Raw genomic sequence first — 14,592 nt, 5'->3', positions numbered from 1 at the left:
TATACAGTAAGTAAATATGTGAAATAAGACGAGGTTTTGGTGGACCTTTTTTGTATCAAGGGAGGATTTGAAAAAGGGGGATAGAGGTAGCTTGGTGAACTTGGTCAAGGAGGGCGTTCCACGCATGGGGGCAACATGGAAAAAGTCAGACCTCTGTGGAAGAAACATACAAACAAAGCATAGAGTCTGGCAGAATTGGTGGAGAGTAGGGGGATGAACAGGCAGGCAGTGTGATAAAGAGACTAGGTCAGATAAATAGTCTGGAGTAAAACAAAGCAAAGCAGTGGAAGAGAGAGGAGTTTGTATTTGGTGTAATGGAGAAAAAGGGGGCTAATGGAAGAATTTAAAGACGGGTGTGTGAGACGTGGTCAGAATAATGAATGAGGAAGATGGTCTTTATCTGTAAGAGCTTGAGGTTACTGTGGTCTAGTGGGTCTATTCCTGCCTGTACCATTGACCATTGTATGGCTTGGGCAATTCACTTCACTTTTCTGTGCTTCCGTTTCTTCTCCTCTCTTTGTCTTGTCTATTTAGATGGTAAGCTCTTTGAGACAGGGAACTGCCTTACAATGTGTTTTTACAGTTAATTGCAGAGTGGGACTCCAGTCTCCGTTGGAGTCTCTAGGCCTTACACAATACAAATAAATTATAACAGCTGCATTTGTTACTTTCCAGGCATTCTGCAAACCTTTTTTTTGCCTTGGGTCATTGGGAGAGAGAGTGAGTTAAGAGAGAGAGTGATCAGGTTATTATGATTCTGGTTGGCAGTTATTTTAACATTGTGTTTGCAGTTCACTGTATTCTCTGTGATTCTGTTTTCAGTTTTGTTGTATTTTGATTTTTGTAAAAGAGTGTAGATTTAAAGGATGTAAGCCATAAAGAAGCATAAATAAATAAAGTAACTGTCCTGCTGCTCTAGCATTAATAATAATGGGAGTGTACATCACACTTTTTTCATTCATAGAGCTCCAAATGATGATTAAGTAGTATTGTCACCATTTTATAGATGGGGAAACTAAAGCACCAAGAGGTGGCTTCCCAAGGTCATACTGTGAGCTAGTGACGGAGCTGGGAATAGAAATCACATCTCCTGTACTTGTGTCCTATCCACTGGACAACAGCAGCCTCTAAGGATTTGAAAAAAAGAGAGGACAGGCTGTCTGTGTCCACATGGAAGAGAGAGAAAAAAACGTTGACATGAACAGTTAATACCAAAACAGTGTTTAAGCTTGGACTTTTTAAAGTTGGAGAAGACTTACTTTTAGGGCAAGGAATGTGTTGCTGTAGGAGCGTAGAAAAGAAAAGCATAGTGGAGATATCACCTTTAAGAGTTCTGAGGAATAAACAGCTTGCACAGCAGAAGAAAATTATGTCAAGATTGGGACATCAGTGTTGATTGTCTGTTTTCTGTGGACAATTGGCCACTAGAGGCTAGCCTGAGAAACTACTTAAATAAAACCAGGTTAATTTTTCGTTTAGGAAAAAAATTTTAATTTGCTGCACCTTCAGACCCTGTTCTTTAGGGGGTACTAATCAGGAGTGATATTCCTCTGCAAAAATAGTCATACAACATATATTAAAATATGTCCTCCTATAGATGCAGGTGGCACTTAGTATATTATTGGTGCTACCAGAGTACAAATAATCCCTGCTAATAATCTGATGTATATAGTTTTACTCTTGCCCACATCTTTGTTTAATGTTTTCAAGTATGTACAAATCACTGATGCAATGGCACAGCTGTTCTGCTGAACGCTTGCGACCCAAATAATGCCTCTCTTGTTGGTGCCTTGTTTTTTTTTGTTAGCCTCTGACAGTGACAGCACCATCCTTAACCATTGCAGAGAATATGGCTGACCTGATAGATGGATATTGCAGACTGGTGAACGGAGCCACACAGTCTTTTATTATCAGGCCTCAGAAAGGTAAGATATTATTTCATTCAGGAAAGAATTTACTTTGAGATAGTCCAATTCATGATATACTACTTGAAAATTAAACAGTAGATGCAAGGTAGCAACAAAGTCTTACTCAAAAGGGGAGCAGGGGGCTGCTCTCTTTTTATCAGGAAATATGGGAGATTGTTGTTGTTAAAAAAAAAAAAAAAACTGTTAGTAGATATCTTCATCTGAAGGTCACTTAATGATGGATATTTAGATAGTTTTCACCAGTCAATTGCTTACACTGTACAAAGGTAGCTGCAAATGATAGAAAATAAATTGTAATTAAAGGCACATCTAATGAGGAACTATTTCTTGAAATCGATTCTTTATTTAACATCCAAATGAAAATCGACTGGGCTAATTAGAATGGGTTGTGATCATGATATGGTGAAAATAAAATTCTTCCTCCAGATGCTGTTTAAACTGCTCCATATTCATTATTAAGCCTTAGTGTGACTGGAGCCTTTTTTACAAAATATAGTTAAAGCAGAGCAAGTTGTGTGTATTTTGATACAAATTGAATCCGTTGTTTAATACAAAATGGGGTGAGGGGGACGTAAGCAGTCACAGCTGCATTCTAAGGGAAGCGTATTGCTACTGCTCAGCATGCTATCAGTTAAACTTTTAGTCATTTCTCCGTGACAGAGAACTTGATGTTAAGAAAATGTGAATTTATTATCCAATATCCTGGGAAATCTCTTAAGAATTAAATAAAGGAGACTTTTGCTCAATTTATTTACTTTATCTATCTGAGTAAATATACAAGGCAGTTTACAAATATGAGGTCATCATACACTGACGCACAGAATGCTAAAACACTTATCTGTCAGATCAGCTTGGATTCTGTCAGGATGAAAATTGTTTTAAGAAACCAATACTTTTCTGAGTTTTGTTACTAAGATGTGATTTTAGAACCTGCAGACTGGTCCCTTTTCACTTTCTTTTTGCAATGTTTTTCTGTCTATTGCTCTTCAAATGATGTAGGGTTGTTGAGACAATCCAGGTCCTTCAGTATTCTGTGTAGAAGTATCCTACTGTGCATGATTATGGAAACTCGTGCAACTCTTCCCTTCTACTCCCTAAGGAACAGCATTTAATTGTTCTATCTTGAGAGATGGACTATTAAGCAATTACTTATTGCATTATGCAGATAAATATACTTTATTCTTAAAGTGATGCTTGTTTGTTTATTCTGACTTCTTGTGCAATTGGCCTTCACCTCAAGACAACAACTGCTTGCTTTTGACTCCTCAATTCTACTTCCTCTCTTCCAATCACAGAAAAGCTTCCCAACCCCTCTCTTTCCAAAAAGTATAATTCCACACCACCATCCATATCAAGGTCCAATTTTTTGCCATCCCTAACTGATTCTTCCGCCTCAGCCTTCTTCCAAGCAGAGTTTCACAATTCTTTTCCCCCCGCCCCCTTAACACCACAAGTTCAGATTTCTTGCCACTCCAGCCCCAAAAGTTTCTTTCCAGACCACGCAATGTTGTTTCAGATGTCCACATGTCACTTTAAATCAGTGTGGCCAAATTTGAACTTTGATATCTTCCCTACTCAAGCCTTTACCTCACCCCATTTCTCCATATCTCTACATGCTCTTAGTCACGCAGGTCCATGACTGGGTGTCCTCTTTAAGTTAACACTGCCCTCTCTCTGAAGCCACAAATCCAGTCCCTGACCAAGTCTTGCCACTTCTGTCTAAGTAGTATATCAAAGTTCGGCCCTTCTTGTCTCTCTAGACTGCCAAGGCTGTTTTTCAGGCTTCCATCAACTCATGACACAAACCACATTGCTCCCTGTTAAATCAATTCATATCACAACTGCCAAGATCTTTCTGGCTCATCTTTCTGGCTCCCTGTCTCTTCTTTCACATCAACATGAGCTCTTTGTCATTACTTAAGGCCCTCACTATGAGCTTGTCTGTCCATCTGATCTACAGGCTTCTCAAGTAATCAGTTCCTGATTGACTCTACCAGTAATGCATCCTTGATATTCTGATTTTCTGCTTCTCTCTCTCAAATCCCTCTGTGTTTCTCCCATGCTCCCACACATACAAGAAGAAAATCTCCCAGCCAAAGTCATAAAATGCCACATATTCAAGTCTGTCTCAAAACTCACCTCTTCCTAAATTCCTACAGTTCTTCTTCGAGGCTTGCTCATATCGATTCCAATTAGGTGTGCGTGCGCTGCATGCACGTTCGCGGAAGATTTTTACCCTAGCAACATCGGTGGTCGGCTGGGCCCCCTGGAGTGGCGCCGCTATGGTGCGGATATATACTCCTGCCTCCCCAACCGCCCCTCAGTTCCTTCTACCGCCGTGACGGTCGTTGAAACAGTGAATGCGGTTTTACTGACCTCCACCCCCCTAGCTACTCTAGTTCTCTAGTATTTGTGATATAGTTCAAAGTTTTATATAGTTAATTTTATCGTTCATAGTTTAGTGTTATAGTTAAGAGGGTTCGGGGATTCCCTTCCCTGCACCGGTGCTGGGCTCATGCCTGGTTCACCGGGTTTCATACCGTGCTCGACCGTGCAAAGCGATGCCAACAGGAGATCCACACGACTCCTGTCTTAAGTGCCTCGGGAATCTCACCTGTAGATAAGTGTCGCATTTGCAAGCTTTTAAGCCAAGAACAAAAAGGACAGGACTTTCGGCTAAAACAGCTCCTCATGGAGGTGGCTTACCCCTCCGCCTTCAGCACCAAGCACTGGTCAATTGGACAGAAGCGCCTCCTCGGCACAGGACCATGCCAGTACTGCCAAGGCCTCTCGGCACCGGCAGTTGCCGGCACCGAAGTCGACTCGGCACCGCTCCCTCTCCCCGAGGTTGAGAGCCTAAGACTCCTGCTGCTTCCATGCCACCTGCACCGCAGCCAGAGAGCTCGTCTAAGTTGGATCGCCCAGCACCGACACCTGCCGCGGCACCGACGACGTCGGCACCGTCGATTCCAGTCCCAAGAGGGCCGTCGAGTCCGGTGCCTGTCAGCTCCCCGGCACGAGCTGTGGTTGAGCTTACTGTTCCATCCACGCTGGAGACATTCTCAACGGCGAGGGATCTGATTGCCATGACAGAGTCGATGCTGCCTCAACCCCTGGCACCGCCGGTGCCGGCAATACAGTCTATCGGCAAGCCTGCCTTGATAAGACCATCCTCTGTCGGCACAGCAGAGCGGCACCGTTCACGATCACGGTCATGCAGATGTTCTAGGTCCCGTCGGCACTCCCACTCCCGATGCCACTTGCAGTCCCGGCACCATTCTCCTCCTCGGTACCAGTCGCACTCGTGGCACCGTTCAGTATCCCGTTCACTGGCCCGCTACTCTCGGCACCGTTCCAGCTCCTGGCACTGCTCCAGGCACCGTGACTCCCGTAGCCACTCCCAACGTCAAGCCTCGAAATCTCGGTCGACCTCCCGGCACCGGTCCGGTCGCAGGTCCCGATCTCGTTCCCGGTACTAGTATGCCTCCTGGTACCGGTCCCCGGTGCCGAGTAGAGCAAGGTCCGCTAGAGACAGAGATTCTGCCCAGGGCTTTTCAGCCCCTCCATGGCCATCCAGACACGCATCAGTGTCGTCCCACGCGGACAGCTCTTATGCACAGGACCACGATTCCGATGTGCCCACTAGAGTCTTCCAAGAGACCCAGGCCCAGGACCAAGGCCCCGATCAGTGGTCTTTCTGGACACCTTGGGCGTACCACCAGGCCCAAGGGGTACCAGTAGTTCCGTCCTGCTCTGTCCCATCAGAGCACCGAGTGCCAGAGGCGACAGTTAGCCATCCTCCTCTGACTGCTATGGAGGAAGCCCCAGTTCACCCACTGGACTCCCAGGTTCCACTGGAGCAGGAGGGCCCCCAAAACCAAGAGGCCACACAGGACCCACTCGTCCCCGGCATCTCCTCTTCCTCGCCTCCAGATGAGGCGGTGGCAGGAACATCCTCCTCGGGCCCTCCTCCAGTCGACCTGAGAGCCCATCAGGACCTCCTGAGGAGGGTAGCATTCAATATGAACCTCCAGCTGGAGGAGGTTCCGGAGGTAGAGGACCCGGTAGTGGAAATTCTGTCGGCGGATGCCCCCACCACAGTGGCCCTACCGTTTATTCAGACCATCCAGGCCAATGCCGATACTATATGGCAGTCTCCAGCCTCTATCCCTCCTGCGGCCAGGGGAGTCGAGCGTAAATACATGGTGCCCTCTAAAGGGTACGAGTACTTGTATGTCCATTCTCCTCCCTGCTCACTAGTCGTCCAGTCTGTTAATGAGAGAGAACGCCATGGCCAGCAGGCACCAGCCCCGAAATTGAAGGAGGCTAGGCAAATGGACTTACTCGGCTGCAAAGTGTACTTGGCAGGTGCCCTACAGCTCTGGGTGGCAAATCAGCAAGCCCTGCTTAGCCACTATAATTATAACACCTGGACAGTGGTGGGTAAGTCTACGGAGCTTCTCCCTCAAGACTCCCGCCAAGAGTTCGCTGCCTTCTTGGAGGAAGGGAAAAAGGTGGCCAGAACTTCCCTCAAGGCCTCGTTGGATGCAGCCGACTCAGCAGCCAGGACTCTGGCCTCACATGTTGCCATGAGGCGCATCTCATGGCTTCAGGTTTCAAGCCTCCCACTGGAGCTGCAGTATGCCATTCGGGACCTGTCATTTGATGGTAAAGGTCTCTTCTCAGAAAAGACTGACCCCAGGCTGCAAAGCCTGAAGGACAACAGGGTCATAATGCGCTCTCTCGGCATGCATACACTGGTGACTCAACGTAGGCCTTTCTGTCCCCAGCCTCACCGCCCATACTCTATGCCTAGACAAAGACAGGACTTTGGCAGGCGGCGCAGCCGAGGTGTTCGTAGACGACAATCAGGCCCCCAAGGGGGTCAAAATCAAGGTCCCTCGAAACCACCAGCCGGACCAAAGACAAACCTTTTGAAGGTGTGCCCGAGAGCAGCATACCAGTTACAGGCCAGGATCCTTCTCCTCCCTTCTCCAACCGTCTCTTCTTCTTCCTCCTGGCGTGGTCTCAGTTAACTTCAGATCGCTGGGTCCTACGCATGGTGGAGTATGGGTACCACCTCCAATTTATTTCAACCCCGTCTCTCTTCAGGGACCCCTCTCATGAGCAATTCCTCTTGCAAGAGGTGCGGATGCTCTTTGCCAGGGGAGCTATAGAGGAGGTACCAAAGAATGAAAGGGGCAAGGGGTTTTACGCCTGTTATTTCCTAATCACCAAGTCGAAGGGAGGTCTCAGACCTATCCTAGACCTGCGAGGACTCAACCAGTTTATGACAAAGTTGAAGTTCCGCATGGTATCGCTGGGGACCATTATCCCGTTCTTGGATCCTGGAGACTGGTATGCTGCCCTCAATATGAAGGACGTGTACTTTCACATTGCTATTTTTTCCTCCACACAGGAGGTACCTCCGCTTCGTAGCCAACCGTCAGCACTTCCAGTTTACAGTCCTGCCATTTGGCCTTTCTGCAGCCCCAAGGGCATTTACAAAGTGTATGGCCATAGTCGCCGTCTATCTCTGCTGACACCGAATACACATTTTTCCGTATCTGGACGATTGGCTCATACGAGAGGCCTCCAAGACACAAGTCACCAGCATGTGGTAATTGTCAAGGACCTATTCACACATCTAGGCCTGATGATCAATATAGAAAAATCCACTCTGGTTCCCACGCAGAGGTTAGACTTCATAGGAGCTGTCCTGGACTCCAATCTAGCCAGAGCCTGCTTACCACAGCCGCGGTTTCAGACGATGGCAACAATCATCCGAGGTCTACAGAATTTCCCAACGACTTTGGCTCACACTTGTCTCGGTCTCCTGGGTTACATGGCTGCCTGCACGTTCGTAACCAAATATGCCAGACTCTGCCTCCGTCCTCTCCAAGCTTGGCTCAACTCGGTATACCGCCCGAGCAGGGACCCAATAGACACAATAGTCACCATTCCCCCGAGCACCCTAGGCTCCCTAGACTGGTGGCTAACTCCCTCCCTGGTGTGTACAGGGCTACCGTTCCATCCGCCCCAGCCCTCAATGTCCCTGACGATGAACGTCTCATCTCTCAGCTGGAGTGCTCACCTCGGACACCTTCGTACTCAATGCCTCTGGTCATCTCAGGAGCTGGCATTACACATAAATGTCCAAGAACTGAGAGCAGTCCGCCTGGCGTTCCAGGCGTTCCAGCAACATTTACAAGGCCATTGTGTGTCAGTGTTTACAGACAACATAACGGCCATGTACTACATAAACAAGCAGGGACGATCCTCCCCCCTTTGTCAGGAGGCCATCCAACTCTGGGACTTTTGCATAGCCCACTCGATAGACCTAGTAGCGTCCTTTCTCCCAGGGGTTCGGAACACTGGCGGATCGACTCGGCAGGTCCTTCCTGTCTCACGAGTGGTCGATCCGCCCGGACGTTATTCATTCTGTTTTCCAGAAGTGGGGATTTCCCCACATAGACCTGTTCGCTTCCTGCATGAACAGGAAATGCCAGATGTTCTGCTTCTTCCAAGGTCTCTCCCCGGGATCGATCTCAGATGCTTTCCTGATGCCGTGGAAGAGCCAGCTGCTTTATGCCTTCCTATCATTCCCGCTGGTTCACAAGGTCCTGCTAAAACTCTGCAGGGCCAGAGCTCGCCTAATCACGATCGCTCCAGCATGGCCCAGGCAGCAGTTGTACACCACCTTGCTCGACCTGTCGATAGCCAACCCAATTACCCTACCACTCCACCCAGACCTCATAACTCAGGACCACAGCAGGCTTCGCCACTCAGACCTGCAGGCCCTTCACCTCACGGCGTGGCTGCTGTGTGGCTAAACCAGTCAGAGTTACGTTGCTGTGCATCAGTACGACAAGTTCTCCTGGGTAGCAGGAAACCTTCCACCCGGTCAAGGTATCTGGCCTAGTGGAAGCGTTTCTCCTGCTGGTGCGAAACGCATAATCTTATTCCCACTGAGGTCTCTATTCCCTCTATTTTGGACTACCTCTGATCTCTCAAACAGCAGGGCCTAGCAGTATCATCACTGAGGGTACACTTGGCAGCTATCTGTACCTTCCACCCAGGGAAGATGGCCATTCCGTGTTCTCACACCCTATTGTTTCGAGGTTCTTCAAGGGCTTGGAGCACTTATACCCCCAAGTACGCTGCCCAGCCCCGACCTGGGACCTCAGCCTGGTTTTAACCAGGCTTATGTCTCCCTCATTTGAGCGGTTAGCAACCTGCTCGCTACTCTACCTGTCTTGGAAGACAGCTTTCCTCGTAGCCATTACATCAGCCAGACGAGTCTCCGAGCTTAGGGCTCTTACGGTGGATCCGCCGTACACTGTGTTCCACAGGAACAAAGTGCAGTTGCGGTCACACCCGGCATTCCTCCCTAAGGTGGCTTTGGCCTTTCATGTTAACTAGGACATCTTTCTCCCGGTCTTCTTCCCGAAGCCACACTCAACGTGACGGGAGCAACAATTGCACTCCCTGGACATCCCTAGAGCTCTTGCATTTTATATTGAGCAGACAAAACCCTTTCGTAAAACGCCCCAACTCTTTGTCACAGTAGCAGATCGAATGAAAGGCCTACCTGTCTCCTCTCAGAGGATCTCATCTTGGGTGATGGCGTGCATCCACACTTGTTATGATTTGGCTCATAATTCCCCAAGCCGCATCACCGTGTATTCTACCAGGGCTCAGGCTTGATCTGCTGCCTTCCTGGCTCGTGTACCTATCCAGGAGATAAGTCACGCAGCTACCTGGTCTTCGGTCCACACCTTTGCTTCACATTATGCTCTAGTTCAACAGTCCAGAGATGATGCAGCCTTTGGCTCAGCAGTTTTTGCATTCTGCAACATCTCACTCCGACCCCACCGCCTAGGTAAGGCTTGGGAATTACCTAACTGGAATCGATATGAACAAGCACTCGAAGAAGAAAAGATAGTTACTCACCTTTGTAACTGTTGTTCTTCGAGATGTGTTGCTCATCCATTCCAAACCCTCCCTCCTTCCCCACTGTTGGAGTAGCTGGCAAGAAGGAACTGAGGGGCGGTTGGGTCGGCAGGGGTATATATCCGACGCCATACTGGCGCCACTCCAGGGGGTGCCCAGCCGACCCACCGAGTGTTGCTAGAATAAAATCTTCCTGTGAACGTGCATGCGGCACGCGCACACCTAATTGGAATGGATATGAGCAACACATCTTGAAGAACAACAGTTACAAAGGTGAGTAACAGTCTTTTATTTTAACTGCAACCTGATACTGGGTGGCCGGGTGGTGAGTTGTGATTTATTGCCCCTGGTTGGCTAAGAATTGCACTCATCCTATTATTTTTCACCATGTCCCCCATTTCTTTTTCTCCCCCTACCCTAACCCGCTTGTATGTGTCATCCACTTGTTACGTCTTGTCTTATAGCTTGTAAGCTCCTTAGGGCAAGGATTGTCATTTCCTACAGTGATTGGCTTCTAGGTGCTACTGCAATACAAATGTTAAGTAATAACCTGTGATGCAAATGCAGCCATGTCTGTGCTGGAACATTACATGTGGCATCACAACACAATAGCTTAGAACAGGAAATTAAGGAAAAAACTTAACTAAATTGAAACTATAGGGAACACTTCAGTAGATAGAATACAGCTACTGGAAAGAAATACGACCAAGAAATGGGATAATACCGCTCTTGCAAGCATCCTCACAAATTAATAGACGTGCAGAAAGTTCAGTGAATCTTTAGTGACAGCTGCTGGCCAAAGCCTCATTTCTACCTCTCAACTGAAACTCAATACTTCCAACAACATAACAGCTTTTCATGCTCCCATGTGGCACTGGTTCAGTAACAGCTAAGAGGGGAGAGTGTTACCTACTGAGTCACCACTAACACCTTGAGTGTTTCTTGGGTGTCTATCATCCAAATACTGACAGTCCCCTTGGGTTAAATTTGAGATTAAACTCAATGACAAACTAGCACAAAATAGTCTAAATTAGGTTTAGCCCCAGTTGGAAGCCATAAAACCATATACTTTCTAAGGGAAGAAATGCTGTGTTTAGTCTGATCCTTAGTGATTTTAAAGCATCAGCATGATCCAGACTTTGTGGGATTTATTGGCGCACTCTTTTTCTGTATAACTGCCAGCAAGCACCATGTAATACCTTAGCCATTACCAACTATGCAAGAAAGATTTTTTTTCAGACCATTTGTTTTCTTCCTCAAATTTCTGTAGTTTTAAAAGCATCCTCAGCTATAAAAGTTTACTTTAGAAAGAGTGACAATGATTTGCACTGATCTATGTGGTGTACTTGTAAGTACATCTTAGCTGAAACAAATGAGTAATGAACGATTCAGATAAGGGGCTATTCTTAAAATAACATGCCTTACTGTACTTCGCTTACTGTATGTAAGTTTGTTCTCGATATGCTAACATAAGAATACCTCACATAGAATATATATTTGGCAAGTTTCTTCAAAAAGGCCTGGCTTCATTGATGCAAACTGACCTACACCATTTCCTAGTTATGTAAGATCAACTGTTGACTGGAAAAAGGCTAAGGTAGTGCCCATCTTTAAAAAAGGGAAGGAGGAGGATCCAGGAAACTACAGGCCACTCAGCCTCACCTCAGTCCCTGGAAAAACCATGGAGCAGGTCCTCAAGGAATCAATTCTGAAGCACTTAGAGGAGAGAAAAGTGATCAGGAACAGTCAGCATGGATTCACCAAGGGCAGATCATGCCTGACTAACCTAATTGCCTTCTATGGCGAGATAACCCGCTCTGTGGATGAGAGGAAAGCAGTGGACTTGTTATTCCTTGACTTTAGCAAAGCTTTTCATATGGTCTCCTACAGTATTCTTGCCAGCAAGTTAAAGAAGTATGGGCTGGATGAATGGACTATAAGATGGATAGAAATCTGGCTAGATCATCAGGCTCAACGGGTAGTGATCAACGGCTCCATGTCTAGTTGGCAGCCGATATCAAACAGAGTGCCCCAAGTGTCAGCCTTGTGGCTGGTTTTGTTCAATATCTTCATTAATGATCTGGAGGATGACGTGGATTGCACCCTCAGCAAGTTTGCAGATGACACTAAACTGGGAGGAGTGGTAGATAAGCTGGAGGGTAGGGATAGGATACAGAGGGACCTAGACAGATTAGAGGATTGGGCCAAAAGAAATCTGAGGTTCAACAAGGACAAGTGTAGAGTCTTGCACTTAGGACGGAAGAGTCCCATGCACTGCTACCGCCTAGGGACCAAGTGGCTAGGCAGCAGTTCTGCAGAAAAGGACCTAGGGGTTACAGTGGATGAGAAGCTGGATATGAGTCAGAGTGCCCTTGTTGCCAAGAAGGCTAACAGCATTTTGGGCTGTATAAGTGGGAGCATTGCCAGCAGATCGAGGCATGTGATCATTCCCCTCTTCTCAGCATTGGTGAGGCCTCATCTGGAGTACTGTGTCCAATTTTGGGCCCCACACTACAAGAATGATGTGGGAAAATTGGGAAGAATCTAGCAGAGAGCAACAAAAATAATTTATTAGGAGAGGCTGAGGGAACTGGGATTATTAAGTCTGGAGAAGAGACGAAGGAAGGGGGGATTTGATAGCTGCTTTCAACTACCTGAAACGGGGTTCCAAAGAGGATGGTTCTTGACCGTTCTCAGTGGTACCAGATGACAGAACAAGGAGTAATGGTCTCAAGTTGCAGTGGGAGAGATTTAGGTTGGATATTAGGAAAAGCTTTGTCACTAAGATGGTCAAGCTCTGGAATGGGTTACCTAGGGAGATGATGGAATCTCCTTCCTTAGAAATTTTTAAGGTCAGGCTTGACAAAGCCTTGTCTGGGATGATTTAGTTGGAGGTTAGTCCTGCTTTGAGCAAGGGGTTGGACTAAGTGACCTCCTGAGGTCTCTTCCAACCCTGATACTCTATTATTTTGTGAATATAGTTGTTTCTCAGCTCTTGAAATGAAAAATGAATGCCTCTGCAAAGGGCCGGTCTTAGTGACATGTTTCAGATCTCAGAGTTGTACAAGTTTCAGAGTAGCAGCCGTGTTAATCTGTATCCCACAAAAGCTTACGCTCAAATAAATTTGTTAGTCTCTAAGGTGCCACAAGTACTCCAGAGCTGTGCAAGTACTTATGATCTTACAGTTGTTACAGGAATGCTTTTGTCTCATATTGTAAAGGCCAGCCTGTCTAGGCTTACCTGAAGTGATCAGTTCATATTTAAAGAAATGCGATTTTAACAGCATTGCAGTGCATTTCAGTCTTTTCAGTACTGTAAACAGTGATGTTACTTCTGATAGTTGACAGTGTAGACATTCAGGGGCATATCATTCCAGACCCTCCTCTTTTTCTCCTGTTTGTCTCCCCTCTTGTTGGTGATTCTCCATCAGCAAAGGTCTATGCATCCAGGTAGTGTTAATTTGTGCATAACTTAGGAGGTTGCTTTAGAGAGGTACAGTGTGCTCCTTCCTTTTCCCCAAGGCTGAGCATACAGCCCCCATTGCACTTTCATCCCCAACCAACCCAGAGGGAATAAGAGCACAAGTTCTGTTCAGTGTTACTCTGGTACTAATGAGAGTTCTTAAAACTACTCTATGGTTTATTACCATTACTCTTTAGAGTTTGGAAATGGAAACCTTTTTTTTAAAAAAAGGCGGGGGGAATTGAGGTTGAAAGAGGAGTCAAATTCTGACTGATCTTCTGAGGCATCTCAAAGCAAGGTACCCATTCTGTACACCTTAGGAAGTGTAGGAGGGGCAAGTGGGCAGAGGGTTATGGTTTGGGTGCAATGTGAGGGTAGAGGAAAGTGGAGTGAATAAGATGGGCATAGGTAGGTTTTTATCCACAATGAAAATTAAGTGCTTACAAGTTTAAAGATATATAAATGTTGAGTTGAACATGAGTAAGAATCTCTATCTTTTCCTCTCTCTCACCATCATTCCCTTGCACGTTCATCCAAACCACCTTCAATCCCCTACACTCTTATCATTCTCTGTCGATGTCCTGTCACTCCTCCATACACTGCCTTTCCCAGATCCCCCTCCCTACTCCACCTCCAATTCCAAAACTGTCAGCACAGCTTCTATGCCATTCAGTCCTCAAGCCCCAATCTCTGGCCCTCTCAAACCACTGACCTCACACCATGCTCCCTCCCAAACTCCAGCCCCTTTGTGTTTCCTCCCATATTCTACTCTGTCTAACCTATGCCCAGAGTCAGTTGCAGAAGATATATTTCTGTTTATAAACATTCAAAATAATGTAAAATTTCCTCTTTATACCCCAATACAGAGCTGTTTTCATGTGTAGCCAAAACCATAGCTACAGGTACTATAATTGTGTGTAGGGCCAAGGAGACACAAAATATTTCAGCCTGCCATTTTAGAGCACATATATGTGTGCTCACAGTGTTTCTCCACCCCATCCCAGGGTACCTGGAGGCAAAACTGGAGCTTTCTTTCATCTGATCAAAGCTTACATTTGCTTCAGGGAAAAACAAACAGTCCTGAACGTACAGAGTCTCTTACATACAATAGATAGCCTGCTCCAACATCCTCCTTGTTTCCTGAACGTGTGGTACTTTCCTCTTCCTTTTCCCCTCAAGACCACTTACTCAGTATTCCAATTACTCCTTTTTATATTTCTGTTTTAACAACCACTAGTTAATCTCCTT

At 46.5% G+C, this 14,592-nt stretch overlaps 1 protein-coding gene across 9 annotated transcripts in view; it reads left to right on the top strand.

Annotated features, from left to right (window-relative positions):
• The window catches only part of PTK2 (protein tyrosine kinase 2), a 405,326-nt gene that overhangs the window by 243,500 nt on the left and 147,234 nt on the right, over positions 1-14,592 (top strand). For all 9 annotated transcript variants that reach the window (XM_075063277.1, XM_075063281.1, XM_075063280.1 and 6 more), the window contains one exon: positions 1,808-1,925. In XM_075063277.1, the coding sequence (XP_074919378.1) occupies positions 1,808-1,925 (118 nt within the window). The remainder of the gene's footprint in view (positions 1-1,807; positions 1,926-14,592) is intronic.

The sequence above is a fragment of the Chelonoidis abingdonii genome, chromosome 2, assembly GCF_003597395.2.
Source record: "Chelonoidis abingdonii isolate Lonesome George chromosome 2, CheloAbing_2.0, whole genome shotgun sequence".
NCBI lineage: Eukaryota > Metazoa > Chordata > Testudines > Testudinidae > Chelonoidis > Chelonoidis abingdonii.
The sequence above is the reverse complement of the archived record's forward strand: the minus strand, read 5'-3'. Positions and strand labels throughout refer to the sequence as shown.